The sequence below is a fragment of the Bactrocera tryoni genome, chromosome 2, assembly GCF_016617805.1.
Source record: "Bactrocera tryoni isolate S06 chromosome 2, CSIRO_BtryS06_freeze2, whole genome shotgun sequence".
NCBI classification, from domain to species: Eukaryota; Metazoa; Arthropoda; class Insecta; order Diptera; family Tephritidae; genus Bactrocera; species Bactrocera tryoni.
Genome location: NC_052500.1, coordinates 78,883,752 through 78,903,945, shown reverse-complemented (window position 1 = coordinate 78,903,945; position 20,194 = coordinate 78,883,752). Strand labels below are relative to the sequence as shown.

Below are 20,194 nucleotides of genomic sequence, written 5' to 3'. Positions count from 1 at the left end.
ATAGAAACCACTCATATTGGAGCAAAATTTTAGTTTTGCTTATAAAATGGTTATCTATTGGTTATTATACACTCATATTGAAAATTTTAGTTTTGCTTATAAAAGGGTTATATATTGGTTATCAAACACTCATATTGAAAATTTGAGTTTTGATTATGAAATGGTTATATATCGGTTACATATTGGTTATATCTGGTAGCGAAAGCTGAAATTATAGCAATAAAAAAGTCATTTTCGATTATTTTTCTGATACATTATAGGTGACGATATATAACTTAAAAATTTTTGAAATGATAATTTTTTAGATGTAAAGCTTCCAAAGTGTGACCACTCAGTTTAAGCAGCTTCATCGGTTTATTTTTAAACGCATTTTTCTTCTAAGCGGAGTTATTACCCAAAGTCAGTTTTTGGCGGGGCAAGTACAACAGCATTTTTGGGTAAAATTCAAATTAAAAAAAAAATTAAAAATTACAATAAATTTAAAAAAAAAATTAAAAATTAAAAAAAAATTAAAATTTTTTTTTTGGAAAATTGCTTATTATTGAAACGGTCATCCAACAAATTTGAAACAAAAATACCAAAGTTACCCGGACGTTACACAATCAAGAAATTTCTTCAGGTGGCAATACACTCACACTTTTCTAATACCATAGTACCGCTTTTCGAACTTTAACCACGAATAGATATCAATTTTTGCGTTCAAGTCGTTGAGCAAGTTCACGATCAAAAGGCTTATAGAGCAGAACAAATAAAGTTGAAACAAGTAAGAAAGGGAATAAGAAACAAGTAAGTAAGGTCTTGCAAATTGCCTGGACCAAAACCAGGGAAATATCTTAAGGTGCAAAACGTCAAACAGAGATTTGGAATCCAAGCAATTTTATTTACAAAGTGAAAGGGAAACATTAGCCAATAATTTCATAAGAAAACCAATCATAACTAATGCGTTCAGTTATGCACACCAACCTAAGTACACAGTAGCTATTACACATTTTAGAGAGCTTTTCTGTTTAAAATACTATTTATTCGTTTTGGCATACTTTCCAATTTTTCGATCGTGTTACAAGTAATATATTCCAGACTATCTTGAGACGCTCCTAAAGCTCATTCAAATTTTTTGGTTGATAATTGTGCTGGCACAGAGTTCGATTCACAATAGCCCACAGATTCTCAATTGGATGGCTATTGTTGATCTTCAAGCCACTCCTCCACTATTTTAGCCGTATGTTTCAGATCTCCATCTTGTTGAAATACGATATCCTGTATTGGATATGCACACTCGTCAACAAACTAATGCAAATATGTTTGTAAAATATTAAGATAATCTTCCTTTCTTATAATTACGTCTATTTTATGTAGTAGATCGACTTTCCACCAAGTGAAACACACCATTTTGCGACCGCCGCCTTGTTTCATGGTTTCTTTAACTTGATGTTGTTGGGCAACCAATAATACAACTTACCATCAGAAAGGTAACATTTGATTTTTGTTTCATCAGACCATATAACCCGTTTCTAATCCTCAACTGACCCATTTTTGTGTTCTCTGCACAACTGGACTCGTACGACAATATTTTTTTGGTCACCGCAGCTTTCTTTTACTTAACATATGCGATTACCCCAATATTTTTCAAAGCTCTTCTGGTCGTCCATTCACTGGTTGGCTTGTTAATGACTTAGGGGGGCTTTAGAAGCTTCAAAAAATCATTTTTTTTTTTTGCTTAAATCTGTTTAAAAATAATCTGAGAATATGTCTTCAAAGGTATAGACGGGAACTCGAAATATTTTCGAAGCTAGAAGGGAAATAGTGACCGAGCGTCTAGCAGTCACTGTATATGAGCGCTTGGACAGAAAGCGAAAACTTTGACGCGCGATTTTTCTCGGTTTTTCATTTTTACGATTTTCCTTAATTGGCGGGTAGGATAGAAAAAATACTTAACGTAATATGGAATTGGGGCAAACTTTATTATCTTTGGCATTAATTTATCTTCCATTTAAACTAAAAAAACTAAGAAAAGTCAAGTTTGAACATATTTTATTATTTTATAATTTTTTTGGAATTTTTTTAATATAACCAGAAGATAAATTCTTAAAAAATATGAATCTCTTTGAATTTTTTGTTTCCGACATAAATTGCGACCTGCATCCTGCCCGCCGTCCGACAAATGCACATGCGAGTTGGATGGGGCAATTGCTTCCCAAAGGCAGAATATCAAAGATTACGTATCCAAAAAAATTTACGAATAATGTTTAAACATATGGCTATAAGCCCTAGAAATTTCGCTTTAATCAATTATATCTTTCCTTCCCAAAAAACTTCTCAAAAAAATCGAATTTTTTAAGCCTCTAAACCAGTCTTCCCTTAAGTGGCCTTCTTAGGGGTTAATTTGGAGTTTTTGCGAATTGATCGCTCCAAATGATAAGCATCACTAATATACTAAGTCGTTGTTGTTTTACTAACACCTGTTGTTTTTGCAATTTATTTAGTTGTTTTCTTAGTATTGTTAGAAAAACTACCAGTAAATCAAAATTGGCGTACATAACTGGACGCATTAGTTTTTTGTGGTTTGCATATGAAATTACTTATCATATTCCTTTCTTCATTTTTTGTACATTTAAAGAAAAAAATAAAATTTTAAAACTGAAAATTTCAGGCAAATCGGATTATTATTTACTTTTTTATACAAATTTAAAAATTTGACAAACCTTCGAACGGTTTTGCTCGTCACTGTACAGGTACATACAGTGACCACCATATTTGGCATACGATTTCTTAAAATAATAAAAATAATTATATGGAGTACTATATGGGAATATGGGTAATTAGTAAAATGTTCTAAAATCACGATATCAGTTATTTCGGAGCTAGGTCATGTCTTCGCTCAATTTTATCCATTTTAGGCGCAAAGATACACTGTTATGAATAAAACACGCTGTCTCATTTTCATGGAGATAAACATATGGGCCGATATATTATTATATTTGATGTATGAAGTCACCAGAAACTTCGAAAATCTTTTTACTATATAAGAGCTAAGGATTTTATTGACCCGATTCAACCCATTTTTAACATAGAGACATGCCATTGAAAGGAAAGGATTATCCCTGAATTTCAATTGTATATCTCACACATTGACCCACATTCTATATTGATTGCTTCTTGATTTGTATACTGGAAAATGGAAGAATCGAAAAGAAATTGTTTAAATGGAAAATAAGATTGGTTGTAGGTTGTGGCATAGGAATGTTAAAAAAATGTCATATACCAAATTTGGTTGAAATCGGATGATCAGGTCAGCGAGTCATGTGATTTCACGTAAAATAGGGCGATACCACGCCCATTGTTCAATTTTGACTCTGGTCCTTATAAAGCTGTCTAATACAATATCGATGATGAAATTTTAAGTCTCTGGAGTTTTTGCTTATTTATTTATCGCGCTTTTAGTAATTATTAACATTAAGATCCGATTTCATTCATTTTCACACTGTCATTAAGGGTTAAGAACATTTATCTTGAGCGAATTTGGCGATCTCCTATGTTAAATGACTTAATTTAATGCTTAGTTATGACACTAGATTTTAGTGGTGTTTTGTGGGCATGGCAGTGCCCGATTACGTACATCTACTAACTCAACACTACTTTTTGCCCAGCAACATACATCCCAATTTCGATACAACAGTTTTTACCCAAGTTACAGCTTGTACGGACGGACAGACAGACTTCGATTTCGCGAAATTATCTTGTCAAATAAGTAATACTCCAAAAAAAAACGATAAACTTCTTTAGGGGAAAAGGACGTATATACAATTTCTGATCGGTGTCTTAAAACTTGAGGGAATAGTTTGCGTATAAACAGACTGATATGGTACCATATATACCATTTTTACTTTATGAGACCCTACGTTTCATGGCAAACTTAATATACCCCGGTTAGGGTATAAAAATTATTTAAATCATTAATTTATATTCTTTAACTAATGATGGATAGACTTGGCGCATTTTAAATCGAGATCTTAAACTGAAAGCATAGAAAATACAGCTTTGCAAGAACTGAATCCGCTCGATCTTCCCAAGCGACATCGATTCGCTCTATGAGCTGTTGACAAGCTTCAAGAAGATCCGAAGTTTTCTGGCTCAGCGGATATATAAACAAGCAAAATTTCCGCTTTTGAGACGAAGAGCGTTCCTGAATAGATTCGAAAGCTGCCATTTCATCCAGAAAAAAACAATAGTCTGATGTGGTTTGTGGGCCTGTGGAATCATCGTTTCATATTTCTTCAAAAATGATGCCGGCGAGAACGTTCAGTCAATGACGAACGCTATCGCACCATGATAACCAACTATTTGATGCCTGAAATTGAAGCTCGTGATCTCGGCGATAATAAGTTTCAACAAGACGACCCCACTGTATTAAGATAACACTTTGGTGAGCCGATAATCTTTAGGCCGATCGTTTAGCCACCAAGTTCGTGTGATATCGCACCCTTAAACTTTTTCCAATAGGTATATGTTAATTATAAAGTCTATGTGTACAATCCCGCTTCGATTTAGGCCTTGGAGCAAAACATCACTGGTGTCATTCGCCAGTTACCAATCAAAATGCTCGAATGAGTCATCGAAAATTAAACTTAACGGGTGGACCATCTGAGACGTACCTGCACAACATTTGAAAAAGATAATCTTCATAAAAATAAATGCGAAGGAACGTTATTTCGTTTGACAATAAACATTTCCCATTAAATTTGAAGTTTCTCTTTCATGAGTGTAAATCGAAATTTCCAGAACGGAGACGAGCGATTGTTGTGCTGCACAAACTGATACAGCATCGTCTCCGTAAAGTTCACAAATTTCATTAATGGCTGCGTGGCATTCTTCCCTTTTCTATACAAAAATTTCAAAATATAGCGAATTTCTTCATTATTTTCACTCATTTTTGAAGAGCTGTAACTTTCTTTCAACTTCCCTGAACTTAATTTTTTGAATGAAGCTTAAAATCTCACCTTTCCAAAACTATGCTATGACACAATGTGATTGGTAGCACTGGAGATATACGACTACAACGCCATCCATTGATAAAATACGAAAAGACTTTTTCGACTACTCAATATTTGATGCAAACAACTGTTTTTTATACAATTTGCAAGCATACAAAATTTTTGATAATTACGATCAAACAAAACCACCAATTTTCTCTTATAGAAGATCACAAAAAACGTAAATTATTAAATCAAAATAAAAAAAATTAGAAAACCCCAAACAAATGATATAAAATCGAAATAATTACAATATTGGAAAACCAGTGATTAATTTATCGTTGTAATCATAATAAGTAAATAAACGATAAAATCCAATGTCATAACATTTACCATCAAACGTATGACATAGGAATGTAATTTTCGGTGGCACAACCCTTTACGGCTTTCTTCTGTTTTCTACCTGTTTCTACGTTAAGATGGTCACTGACGGATTTATGGGTGGATCATTCAATTGAAATTTCCCTGCCTGTGTGTCCCTATGTGCTAAACAAAGCAAATTCTATTGATGACAGAGTAAGCTTGTACCAAAACAACTACCTGCTAACGAACGGTTGCTGTCACCTTAAGGCAACAATGGACCAACGACATAATGTGTTGAAGTGGCTGTATCAAAGTCACCTTACCTTTTTGCGCTGGCTTAACGGCTTGTTTATCACATATTGCTTTTAATTCAAGGTCACAAGCGTCATTTTCGATTTCTTAATTCTTGCTTTAGCGCTAACTGTACTACTTTTAACACCTTCAACATTCCGACGCAATTAATGTTATTTTACGTACGCTTAACACTACCACTTACACGCTTCCGATGCGCTACTGGTCGATCGCCATCAGCGCAGCACAGCTCAGCAGGTGGCTAGTTGTTGACACACGCATTTTCTTTCGGCGCGATCATACTTTGCCACAAATCGATTCACAAACATGCATTGAATTTTGTATGTCAAGTGTGGCATGCCACACTAAGCGCTCACTTGCTTATTCATACATGCTCACACTTGCACAGCAAGAGAGTCTTATCACCTTGTTTCCATACATATGCATGTGTGCAAGTGTGGTGTATCGTACCGTGCGTTGTGGCATCAAGCGGCTTAGTTGCAGTTTCTACTTTTTAGTCTCAAATCTCTCATTCTATTTGCTTTTATGCTTATTTGTGCTCATTCAATGCCACATAATTGTTCAATTAGTGATGGTCTTCCAGTACAGTCGAAATGCATTCTTATGTAAACATGTGTGCGTGCGAATTAAATAGCGAAAGAATTCGTTTAGAAGATTGTCTTCACAATTAATCTTTATTTACACGAAACCTACTGTGTGGCTGATAAGGCATTCGAGCTCATCTTATTTCGAAGTTTATTTGTTTTTTGAAGAATTGAAGGCCTTTGGCGTCATTCAATTTACTAAATAACTACTTTCTAATCATTTCCGCGAATTCGGTATTGACAAAAAATATTATATTATATTTAACCATTGCCGATTGTGTGCATATACTTTTGTCGGAACGAAGATCGCTCAAATTTATATTTGGAAAACTCAAGTCATGACTGCGCTGCACAGGAAAGTGATGTACGCAAACTCGTTCATAGGTTGTGATTGTTCAGAATGGAGCGAGTTATTGGCCGACATCGATTTGTCATAGTTTGGAGAGTTGCGAATCAAACAAACAAATGTTTTGAAATCGATCGCAATTCAACTTTAGTGAGGTTTTCAAATATACTACTAATAGTCAAAGTATTTAGTTAATAGTAGGTACAAAAGAGTCGCTTAAAGGTATATCTAGTATGAATTTTGAAAAAAATAAAATCATTTAATTTTTTGCATATATTGGGTAGTCGAAAAAGTATTTTCGTATTTTATCAATACATGTCGTTGTAGTCGTACATCTTAAGTGCTACCAATCACATTTCGATGCATTTGATTTATATGCCATTAAAAATATCATACGAAAATTTTTAATTAGAATTTCAAAAATTTTACAATACAGTCTCCTAAAATATAGCAACTCAGTCCAAATAGCTCAAACCGTTTATCTATTCCGTTTTTTCCCGAAACACCTTTTTTTCAAAATTTGTGCAGTAATTACTCGCAGACGAATACGATAACTAGAAAATTTATTCGTATTTTTGCATGTTTTGTATACACACCTATGAGCAAAAAATAGTAAGTTTTTTTAATTCTAAAATTCTTAATTTATATAGTACTTCAAAATCTGTGTCAAAGTAATCCCACTTGGTACCAATACACTTTGCCAATGTTTTTTCAAATCCTCGAAACGCTTGTTAAAGTCAAATTCCAATAATAGCCTTCAAAGCGCGTAGCGATTCACTTTTAATGGCTTCAATTGACTCACAGCGGTTTCCCCGGAGCGGTCATTGGAGTTTGCTGAATAGCCTGAAGTCCCTCGGAGCTAAATCAGGCTAATATGTTGGTTGCGGCACGATATTGGTTGAAAATTTGACGAAAAACTCACGAAGAAGCAATGCAGTTTGTGGCAGTGTATTATTGTGGTTTAAAAACCAAGAGTTTTTACCACATGCCTGTGGAAAAACCCAAGCAGAAGGAAATTTTAGATAAATTAGTTCGTTATTTCAGGCTGATGTTAGAAAAAATATTGCCGCTGAGCTTAAACTCCACAATCCTTTATTAACACGTTTGCATAGCACTCTGCTCTGCTCTCTAGAAATTATGTTTTCATTATACTTTTAGAAACAGCGGAAGGAGAAGAGACTATAGTGAGTTGAGAACTGGAAATTTGAGTAACCGAAACATGTCCGGATTTCCAAAATATTGTTAATATTTTAGGCAGCAACTACTACTCAAAACCAGTCAAAATATCAAGCTTGCATATTTACATTTTAGAAATTTCTGTCATTATCATTGATTTGTCAAGTGCATAACATAGTTGTGCTTTCTACAAATTTCAATGTCATAGAAATAGCGAAATAGCCCCTAGATGCGCGATTAAAATACGACGCCAATCTAACAAGCTGTCGAAAGTCCAAAATTGTCATGCACTTACAAATAAAACTACTTAAAGTGTGTGCTCACCCACTATCTCCGTTCGAATGAGTAAACTTTTCAAGTCTATTAGTTTTTCAAAAGCTAAATAAACGATGTTGTTTCCGGAGATAAGCGCAACTCAAATCATTTGGAATTTACATACAAACTCAGCTGGACGCAAATAAAGTTGCTTGAAGTACATATACATTGTACAATCTCTACTTAATTATTTGCGAACACTATTTATACAATACTTTTTAAAAATAAACTCCGAAAATTTGTCAATGTGATCATTCCGAATAATTCATAATTTTATTTTGCTTTCTGGAGTAACCATAAAGTTGAAACGACGATTTTAGACTAAAAATTCCTGTATATCCATGGTACTTGACGTCAACGGAGAAAACTTACCGTTCAAATCATCATTATATCCATTTGATGATCCATTTTGAGGTTCCCTACGTTTAAAAAAACACAAAAAATTAAAATTTAATATGAAATGTTTATTATCATTCGAAAGAGCATCTTTTGGCATTTATTTTTAGAGGATTATCCTTTTTAAATGTTGCTCGCGGCTACGTCTCAGATTGTCCATCCGTTGAGTCCAACAGTGCGAATTTGGACTATAATCTCGACTACTTCTCTTATAACAGACCAAATTCCATATAATTCTTTCACTTTTCCCTTTACAAGTCAAGTACCAATGAATATATTGGAATAAAACTTTGCTCAAATAGTACCTTTAATGTATGCCATCTCAAGTCTTAAAATTTTCAAGATCAGATAATAACTGTTGAAGCCACAAGGTGCCGAATATGTGGATCCCAGTGCGTATGACCGACTTTTTCCGAAAATATCGGGGTCACCGGACATCCATAAAGTTTCCACTGAATATGCTATGGTTTAGTTCCGAAATTATAACAAATTCCTACATGTTTTTCCCAGCCTTCATATAAGTAGTATTACCGGTCAATATGTGAGATATTTCATTGAACTGAGCATGTAGCTGCCATACAACCTGAAGGATCGAAATAAAGTGCTTACATAGAAAACTTTTTAGATTATTTAATAGCTTAGTTCATTTTCCCAGGCAACAATACTCTCCGAATCTATTGTTCAGATCGGTTCACTATCGCATATAGCTGTTACTCAAACTGATCGAGATTCGGCAATTCGGTGTTTTGACTTTCCTCGCCTGCCAGTCTTCCACAAACTGCGAGGCGTCACTAGAAAAGTCTCCACGTATGAGCCAGCTCTAAAAAATATGATTGAAAGCTGAGCATAATTTCATGTAGAGAAAGAGAGTGACTATGCTCTCATTTTTAAATCTCCAAATCTTATTTCTCCTCATACACATTAAGGTGGAGCGTCAATATAATTTTTTTAAATGTGAGTCGTGATAACAAAAGTCTCCACATATGAACCAGCACTAAAAAATATATTTGAAAGCTCATAAACATTAAGGTGGAGCGTCAAAATAATTTTTTTAAACATGAGTCGGGACAACAAAATTGTCCACATATGAGTGAGTCGAGACAACAAAAGTCTCCACATATGAGTGAGTCGTGACAACAAAAGTCTCCATATATGAGTGAGTCGTGACAAAAAGTCTGCACTTTTGAACTAACTCTTAAAAATATGATAGAAAGCTCAGCATAATTCCATGCAGAGAAAGAGAGCGATTAAGCTTCCATTTTTAGATCCCCAATATCTTTTTTCTACTTTCTTGCTCATACACATTAAGGTAGAGCGTCAAAATAAGTTTATGAAATGTAAGTCGTGGTAACAAAAATCTTCACATATGAATTCCATGTAGAGATTACGCTTCCATCTTTAGATCTCCAATATCTTGTTTCTACTTTCTGGCTCATAAACATTAAGGTGAAGCGTCAGTATAATTTTATAAAAGTTGTTTTTTTTATGAAATTACGACTTTTTTTCAATGTTTACTATAAATATATTGAGTAAACAAATTATGTATAGTTTTTTTAATATTGTATTGAAATTGTTTTTTTTTTAATATTTATATATTTTTTAGAAATATTTGAGTATTTACAGACATTTCTTGACAAGCACGGAGGCAATAAATTTTTTCCGGCAAGTTTGCTACCCATTAGGAAATTCCAAAAAAAAATTATTGTTAGAAAGTTTTACGATCCTAAAGTAATGTAGGTAGAAATCCTAAGCCTATAACCAATACAAAACACACATTTAGCGTTAATCCTTACAGTTCTGGAGTTAATTGGGTTTTTATAACACTTCCTTAACGAATATTCGCGATAGATGTGAACCTTTCAGAATTCTTTATAGCCCATCATTAACTAATATTCATTATTCCTTGTGCAATTTTTAAGCATTAACAAACGTCTACCTGCTTCGGTTGTATACCTGCTCCGTAGGTTTTGTGAGAAATCGATTTCAATGCCACACCTAAAGCTGACCGCAGTAAATGTGCAATAGAAGATTTCAATGAAGTAATGTAATAAATATTTGACCGTTACAAACTTATTTTTAAAGATTCAGCAAGATCCTATAATATCTATTATAATCAATTTCTTTTTCTTCCCAAAATGTAAATTTAAATGAAAGTGAAATGTAATCACATATAGCCATGGCTGTAGAGAGAAAATCGATGGAGATTTTGAATAATCGACAAAATTTATTGATATCATATTTTTTTGAGAAAATTTCGCTTAATTGTACCCATATGCATATTTATTATTTATGTTGCCAAATAAGCTCAAGTACTTATATGATAACTTGATAATGATCGGATAAAGTATCCAAAAGAAACATTGTTGCAAATCTAATAAAATGTTAATTTAAATTGATGTTGACCGTTGAAAAAGGCCAAAATTGTAATGAAAATTTTCCGAGCACCTTGACTCGTGGGCTTTAAAGGTGCAGGAAAGAATATAGGTTAGTAAAAAATTGCAGATACAAAGATCTTTCGTTAAAATATTCGTAAAACCTTGAGGAAACCAAATATATTGTGTTAATAATCTATTCTATGTCATTGGAGATATGTCTCGCCTACCTGCGTGTGTTGGTTGAAAGATAACAAAGCTGAAGGTAAAGTTTTCACAAAGTTTCTTTGTTTTCTGCGCAATGAACAATTATATGTTAAAGAAGGCTTCTAAAAATTCATTAGGGCTCTATTGTTATTTCAATTAAAGTTAAATCACCTTAGACCAAAATTATGAAGCAGGTACGTTAATTATGTTCACTGCCATCGTTCTAGGCTATCTCACAGCAGCCCGTCTGTTCAGCTATAAAAACCTTGTACGCGTCGCCGTTCAGTGTCATTCCTTAAAACTAATTCAGCAGGAATAAGTCGCAAAATCAAAACCACAATAACCGAAAATGAAGCAATTTTTGAATATCAATTCATCTGTTGTCAATGGATGTTCTTCAAAAGGCAAGACCATCCATGAGCAATGCTCTCCAAAGGACAAAATGGTAAATAAGTCGAAATCTTCCACATTTTTTCGTCCATGGGTCAATGAGGAAACTAATTCTCGTCAATCGCAGGTAGAACAGGTAAAGGACACGCTTCTAGACCAACATTTGGGATACCCAGTACAGAAGGTGGTAGACTTAAACGATCCACCGACGACCTCTAATAATGTGAAAAGGGTACGTGCAACAACGGCCATTCCGCCATCAAGTATGGCAGCCATACAACAATCAATGGTTTATGCAAATGCTATTCCTATCTCGCCACCGTCACTCACACCACCGAACTCACCATTTGACCAACGCTATGGAGACTATACCATGGACAGGAGGCTGCTCTATGCTCAACCGCCGTATGTGCCTGCGTATCCACCAAATTACCGACCCACTAGCCAATATACAATACCAATGATGAATATGTTACACGCCCAACGACAGGTGCTTATACCAGCACAGCCAGGAATTGCCCAGCCGGGTTTCATGCTACCTTACACCGCACTCCCAACGAATTCAACAGCAGGTCAATACTATCATACAAACGTCGCGCAGCCTTGGTCAAACGTAACCACATCAGCACCTCCATCACCGACAAGGGCACATCAGCCTAAAGAGTGTGCAGGGATGCCAAGATCCAAGAGTTTCCCGGATAGCACCACAATGAACGCGCTGGTAACCCAAGCAAATAAGGTTAACAAAACATTCTATCCAGAAGTTCAAGTTGTCTCAACAACACCTCAATACTACAATGAACCCAAAAATCAAGCCAAGGTCACCGAAAATCCTCGACCGCAACAAGCTGTCCAGCCAACTATCTTTACCAAGCCTTCTTCACCAGCACCCACCGCGACAAAACCATTGTTGCCAGAGGCGACGCCGTCCTCCGGCAACTCTACTAAGCGCAAATCTATCGAATATCTAGCCGAAAAGTTAACAGCATCTGAAAAGAAAATTAAAATGATGTCTTCCGCATTTAAGTTAGAACATATATTAAAGTATCGGCCGAATATGGTACGCCATCGCCCGAAGAAGGAAGAATCGGCGGAGCAGCGACTTGCCCGTGAACGAAACACTATCGCTTGTCGAAAATATAGACGCATGCGAAGAATTGCTAAAATTTTGGAACAGGAAATGGGTGAAGCAGAATCAGTAAATCATATCATGGACGTTTTATAAAGAAAAACCACAATTTTGTATATTGTAATAAATACGTATATATTTATAAAGTTGACCTTTATATGTATGCTGATATTATGTGTAAATATTTTATTGTTATGTATTTTTAAGTGACGCGAAAATAATGAAAGCCATTATTTGTTTAAGAGAAATTTATTTTTGTCTTTTTATTCTTCATAATCAGGTGAGTTGTACAGTTCCGTTTCAAGATTAATTCGGTTAGGGAAGGTCTGAACTGCTTCCCGGAATGACTCGGAAACCGATTTCACACATATTCGCCATTAAAATGTATAGTATATCCATTATTATTACAGCCATTTATTTTTCCTAGGATAAAAAGTCGAAGTCGAAGTCCTAGTCGAAAAGGTCTTTTCGTATTTTGTCAATAGATGTCGTTGCAGTCGTATATCTCCAGTCCTACCAATCACATTGTGTCACCATATAACCATATGGCAAAAAGTGGGCGACCAAAATGGCTGCGACTTTCCGCATACCCAAAACATCAACCAAAATATGACGAGCGGTCTCATGAGACATGTTCATTATTTCGGCTATCTCTCGCAAACGATAATGACGATTTTCGAGCACCATTTCCTTTATTTTGTCGACGTTTTCATCAGTTGAAGAGGTCGAAGGACGTCCTGAATGGCAAATCGTTCACTTCTTCTCGGGGCGGGAACGATTTATACCAATCATAAACTTGAGTTTTCGACGTAGTTGAATCACCAAAGGGGTATAGTATTCACTCGATTTTATCAATTTTAGGGCCAAAGCATATTATTATCAGGAAAAGAGGCTCACAGAATTTTTTAATCAAGTAGAACTTTGAAAATCGTTTACCCCCTTGTATCGAATTCAACTCGCTAACATGTAAATTTTTTCACAAGAAAGTAGCACACACAGATAGCGAGGAGAAAAATTTCAAATCGTTGATAGTTTTTGTAGCGTTTCATTCTTTGGCGAAGACATAGCTCAATCCAATTTTTTGAAAAGAAGACGCGGCGTATACGCAACGTGGAAGGAATCCAGTATTCAGATTTACAAATACTTTAGATATCTGGTAATGACTTTTTTCTCATTGTTTACAATTTTATTATGAAATGATATATGCAAGAACAACATTTAGAAATTTTTTTATCAACATAATCGTCCTCCAATTGCAATTTTTGCGCTTTTGCCAATTTGTGGTCGTAATAATCGTCCGCCTGTGCTCACTATTCGGCGTATTATTGAAAACTTCGAGGGTATATTTTCTTAACATAACATAGTATCAATAAGACAAAGAACCCCTCGAAGTAATGAAAATATTACTGCCGCTTAGGCAAGTGTTCCTGAAGACCGCAAATTGTCGATTCCAAGACATTCTCGAAAATTGGGACTGTCTCAAACCCCAAGCTGAAGGACTTTGAGAAAGAATTTGGGTTTGTAATCATATAAAACTGTAATCACTCAAAAACTGAAGACGTAGGACCATCGCAAACGTCGTGAATTTGCTCATTTTGCCTTGGAATAACCTGAAAACGATAGTGATTTTTTTAAGAAAATCATCTTCTCCGATGAGGCCTACTTTCATATGAGTGTTGCGGTAAATAAACAAAACTGTCGATTTTTTTGCGAAAAAAATTCGCAAATTATTCTTGAGCAACCATTACATTTACCTAAATTGACAGTCTGGTGTGGTTTTTGGTCTGGTTAAATCATCGATCCGTACTTCATTCGAAATAAAGCTGGTGACACCGCTACTATCAATGGAGAGCGGTGTAGATCAATGAAAATCAACTTTTTATGTCCGTAATTGGAAGAAATTAATCTTGACAAAATCTGGTTCCAACAAGACGGAGCTACGTGCAACAACCGAATTATCGCGGGAAAACTTTCTAGAGGCGATTATTTCAAGAATTTATTACATTGAATGGTCTCCAAAAAGTTGTGATTTTACACTACATAATTTAATTAGCAATATAAAAACTGCTTACCCCTCATGCTGTAAACACAAAGGAGGCGGCAGATTTCAAGCGACTCTGCCAAAAAATAGCAAAAATCGGCCATTTATGGGCAGTATTGACTACTGAAATTTGGTAAATTTAGCTAAATTCACACAATTTTTGTGCATTACTAATTTGCATTAACATAGATCAAATGCGCAAGTTAATGCAAATTAGCGCTGTCTTCTGTCAGGGCTATATAATAGTGTTTAATTAGTAGAAAAAGTGGTCGTAAATTGGGTTCTTCGAATTCGTTCCTGCCAAAGAAGTGGTGGAGGCCATTTGAATTATGTTATATTCAGAACTTAAATGTATCGATTATCCTTTACTACCGAATAAGAGGGCCCCTGTGCCATAGTTGACTTTTTTCCTATACTTCATATAACAACAAGCCTTATCTACCTGAAGGTAGCGCCCCGGCTATAGAATTATTCTGGACCAAAAAACGAAAACAAACAATTTGTAATTTTTCCTTACCTTTTTGTCAACTATGTTAGTTGATCAGAAAAAAAATATACTTTTGACGATTTTAGTACAAGTTCGTGTTAGTTAGCCTAAGAATATACCTTCCGAACAAAAAAATTATCGCAATAAATCACACACACGGCACCTAACATGCTTTGAAAAATAACGTTGGGAAAATCAAACAGAGGCAGGAAAGCTGTGAGCGCAACAAATCCATATTTTTTTCTAAGTTGTACGACAGTTTTTGAAAAAAGTTTTAATTATCAAAGTTGCATACAACTTGACTGGAAACATCTAGGCACTTTCTGCTCCCTTGTTCAGCTTTAACAAGACTAAGATTGAAATATTTCGGCAGTTTTACTTTGGACGAACAAGGAGAGGAGCTGAAATTGATTTCAGCGGCTTCAAATAATTTTGATAATCCCAAAGCGGTGGAGTTCAGAGTATAACAACATTCCAAGTAATGTCCTATATAATTATAACGAAAAAATTAGTGCTTACAAACTTTATAAATATAATTTAATTTATTAAAACCAAATTGATTTAAGATAAATAAAATATTATTCACAATCTTAGAGTCTATGTTGATTTGCCCATTTTTCACATTAATCTATCGTATTTAAGCGTGTTCAAGGAAAGGCAGTTTCATGAATTTTCCATATCATAGCTCAATTACTTAATAGTGATAAGGTTTTTCTTCTTCTTCTTTACTGGCGTAGACACCGTTTACGCGATTATAGCCGAGTTAGCAATAGCTTCCTTCTCCACTTGGTCCTTCCAACGGAGTGGAGGTCTTCCTCTTCCTCTGCTTCCCCCGGCGGGTACTGCGTGGAATACTTTCAGAGCTGGAGTGCTTTCGTCCATTCGGACAACATGACCTAGCCAGCGTAGCCGCTGTCTTTTAATTCGCTGAACTATGTCAATGTCGTCGTATATCTCGTACAGCTCATCGTTCCATCGAATGCGATATTCGCCGTGGCCAATGCGCAAAGGACCATAAATCTTTCGCAGAACCTTTCTCTCGAAAACTCGCAACGTCGACTCATCAGACGGGAATTATTAACAACTTGTAGAGTTTGGCTTTGTTCGTCGAGAGAGGACTTTACTTTTCAATTGCCTACTCAGCCCGAAGTAGCACCTGTTGAAAAGAGTTATCCTGCGTTGGATTTCCAGGCTGACATTATTGTTGCTGTTAATACTGGTTCCCAAATATAAATATGGGTGGTATGGGGATTAGCTGGACTGATGAACGATTAGATGTTAGTGGTGTGATCTCCACAAGTCGGAATACCGAACAGTTAGGGTCGTTTGCCCCTGAATTATTTAAGCGGCGAAGGCGGTTAGCTGGAAATAGGGTTTAGTTTTTGTTTGATTGGTGTGTGTATGTGATGTATGTATGGGGTCCAACCCCTGGCCACCAGTCCAGAGCCGTATGGAAGCTCAACTGGTAGTAGTTTCGGCTACGAGGTCTGACCGGAACTTAATCCTGGTACCACGGGGAACAGGAGCCCTTAGAGGTAACTCCAACCTGCTCATGCGGACTGGCCCATCGGGGAGTATCGTGGTGGTTGTGGTTAAAACCCAAATGCGGGAAGAACTGACTTTGTCAGTTGAATGTGGAGTTGCATTGCAACCGGGTGCCGGACCCAAAGCACGGCAGAGGTTTTAGATGGGCCTCGAACCCTACCAAGGGGGTTAGTGTGTCCATTCCACACTGCCAATTGGTACTGAAAATGTTTAGCATTCTCAGGGCGCTGATCAACGCATTGATTTGATCCGCTGTGCTTTTGAGCGCCGTGGAGTAAGGCTGTCGTCAGCAGGTGCCCACGTAAAACACACCGGACGTTGTCAACAGTGACGTGAGAGCCAAGTCGCGAGTGCGACGACTGTTTTTTTTGATGACAGGAGATATTTCGTCTTGCCCTCGTTCACTGCCAGACCCATTTGCATTGCTTCCTTGTCCAGTCTTGAGAAAGTAGAACTAACGGCGCGGGTGTTGAGGCCGATGATATCATATAGCAGCAGATTGAAGAAGTCGCACGATAGGGAGTCGCCTTTTCTGAAACCTCGTTTGGGATCGAACGACTCGGAGAGGTCCTTCCCGATCCTGCCGGAGCTTTTGGTGTTTGCTCAACGTCAGTTTACACAGTCGTATTAGTTTTTCGGGGATACCAAATTCAGACATCTGGGCATAAAGGCAGCTCCTTTTCGTGCTGTCGAAAGCAGATTTGAAATCGACGAAGAGGTGGTGTGTGTCGATTCTCCTTTCACGGGTCTTTTCCAAGATTTGGTGCATGGTGAATATCTGGTCGGTTGTTGATTTTCCAGGTCTAAAGCCACACTGATAAGGTCCAATTAGTTTGTTGACGGTGGACTTTAATCTTTCACACAATACGCTCGATAGAACTTTACACGCGATGTTGAGGAGACTAATCCCACGGTAGTTGACGCAGATTGTGGGGTCTCCCTTTTTGTGGATTGGGCAGCACACACTTAAATTCCAATCGTTGGGCATGCTTTCGCCCGACCATATTTTACAAAGAAACTGATGCATGCTCCTTATCAATTCTTCGCCGCCGTGTTTGAATAGCTCGGCCGGCAATCCATCGCCCCGCGTCGCTTTGTTGTTCTTCAGGTAGGTAATTGCTATTCGAACTTTTTCATGGTCGGGCAGTGGAACGTCTGCGCCATTGTCATCGATTGGGGAATCGGGGTCGCCTTCTCCTGGCGTTGTACGTTCACTGCCATTCAGCAGGCTGGAGAAGTTTTACCTCCACAATTTAAGTATGCTCTGGGCATCGATGACTAGATTACCCCTGTCGGTCAGCTTATCAAACTTTTCGTACTCACGCATTTCGGCCTCTTTCTTTTTCTGTGTGCAAATGGGTCTCGCTTCCCTTTTCAACTCCCGCTACATATCCCATCCCGCACGTGTTGTGGTCGATCGTAACGTTGCGAGGTACGCAGCCTGGTTTCTCTCCGCTGCGACACGTGACTACTCGTCGTACCAGCTGTTCTTTTGCACTTTCCGAAAACCAATGGTTTCGGTTGCAGCTGTACGTAAGGAGTTTGAAATGCCGTCCCACAGTTCCCTTGTTCCGAGTTGTTGACGAGTGCTCTCAGAGAGCAGGAGTGCAATCCGAGTAGAAAATCATTCAGCTGTCTGTTGTAATTGCAGCTTCTCGACGTCGAACCTTCCTTGTGTTTGTTGACGGGCGCTTTTTGCTGCACAGAGGCGGGTGTGAATCTTGGCTGCAACAAGATAGTGGTCCGAGTCGATGTTAGAACCTCAGAGCGTACGCACGTCTAAAACACTGGAAACGTGTCTTCCGTCTATCAGAACATGATCGATCTGGTTGGTGGCTTTTCGATCCGGAGACAGCCAGGTAGCTTGATGTATTTTCTTATGCTGGAATCTAATACTACAGATAACCATATTTCGGGCCCCGGCGAAGTCAATCAGCCTCAACCCATTTAGGGATATTTCGTCGTGGAGGCTAAATTTACCGAACGTAGTGCCAAAGATACCTTCTTTGCCCACCCTGGCGTTAAAGTCGCCATGAACGATTTTGACATCGTGGCGGGGGCAGCTCACATAGGTGCGCTCCTAGCGCTCATAGAAGGCATCGTTGGTCACATCGTCCTTCTCTTCCTTCGGGGCGTAGGCGCAAATCAGCGATATGTTGGTTTATTCCAGCGTCTTTTGAGGCCACGCTCATTTTAGTTTCTTCCATAGATGTTTTCCGACACTTTTTCAGTTGATTCTTACTGTCTACAGCCATATGAGCTTAACGGGGTTACCATATTTTTGTCAAAATTAAACGACAGTTCATTAATTCATCATTACAAACTCCAAAACTATCTTCGAAACCCAAATTTTAATAGCCGCCTTTTTTTCGTCCCATCAGGTGAAGAATACAATCAACTTCCTGCTTCCAATGAAATTTTGAAAATACTTAATAAACTAGATTCTCCAGTTACTTCAAGCTTTTTGAACTTTGGCTGGATTTAAGTAAAAGGCCGAAAATAACCGAAGACTCTGATTCTTAAGTTCGGTTCTCTGCTACTTGCTGCTTAAAAGAAATAAATATTTATAAATGGTCTTCTGATTTTTCAATTTCAAAAGCCGTCAATTCTTCCGGCAACGGATCGTATATGGTGGGTAACGGGTAGCTAGAAATAATTATTTCTCATTTGTTTTTTAATAAAAGCACTAACCAATTTAAATTGCGGCTCAACGTCCTCCGCAGGTAGACACAGTTGTGCACATACTGTTTGTTCTGAAATAAAAATTAAAATAACCTTGCCGTAACAATTTGCGAAAAAATAATGGAATCTTATTATAGCTCTATGGATTAAGGAATCGAATGATGTTCTAATAAACCATACTCGATGTCCTTTTTGCAAAGGATACAGGTACGACATTGCATTGACTCGCAAAAAGATAAACTAAAATGTTAATCGCTCCATAAAAGATATTGACTTCCTCTATAGCACAAAAAAGGGATGATCGACCTTTGGACCAATCTCGTCCTTTTATATTTTCAATAATATATACTACTTATATATACGTAATAGGTAGCCAGAGATATTAATTTCTCTTTTGCTCTTCTCTAATGACCATCACGACGGAGGATTTTTCCAAGTACTATTTCACTGGAAAATTCGTTGGCATTCGTATTTTTTAACATTCAAATGTTCATGTAACTTTAAATATACCACATACTGGTCCAGCTAACACCTACAGTTGTCTCAATCCCACGACAGATCACACGACGATCTTGCAATATCAGTTTGCTCAGAGCACCAATAGTTTGTGGAACAACTGCTTTTAGACGACCTTCCCGAAATTCGTCTTGGAGTGATCTACGACCTTGATTGAGTTCAACATAAATATAGATAAACACTGATATTTAATGGAGCTTCGTCGCTAAGAAGTGCCTACATATGTCAAAAAGTTATGAGTATGCATTACATTATAAGTTGAAGATGATGAAGATTAAGTTCTGAGTTGCCATATTGCAATATTGCAGGATTACCGGATAGACCTTTTTTATAACCTAATGTTATCTAACTTATTTAACCACT

The 20,194-nt window shown here is 36.9% G+C and overlaps 1 protein-coding gene across 1 annotated transcript; it reads left to right on the top strand.

Annotated features, from left to right (window-relative positions):
• The first annotated feature begins 708 nt into the window (after positions 1-708).
• Positions 709-12,812, top strand: LOC120769655 (SR-related and CTD-associated factor 4-like). Its single transcript, XM_040096760.1, has 3 exons — positions 709-786; positions 11,269-11,486; positions 11,559-12,812. The coding sequence occupies exons 2-3, from the start codon at positions 11,391-11,393 to the stop codon at positions 12,654-12,656; spliced, it is 1,194 nt and encodes a 397-aa protein (XP_039952694.1). The 5' UTR covers positions 709-786; positions 11,269-11,390; the 3' UTR covers positions 12,657-12,812.
• Positions 12,813-20,194: the final 7,382 nt, after the last annotated feature.

What these genes read in the sequence shown, in the direction of transcription:
- LOC120769655 (XM_040096760.1), top strand. Translation starts at nt 11,391, where the DNA reads ATGAAGCAATTTTTGAATATCAATTCATCTGTTGTCAATGGATGTTCT. An exon ending in GCTCTCCAAAGGACAAAATG is followed by an intron (nt 11,487 to 11,558) that starts GTAAATAAGTCG and finishes CGTCAATCGCAG; the next exon opens with GTAGAACAGGTAAAGGACAC.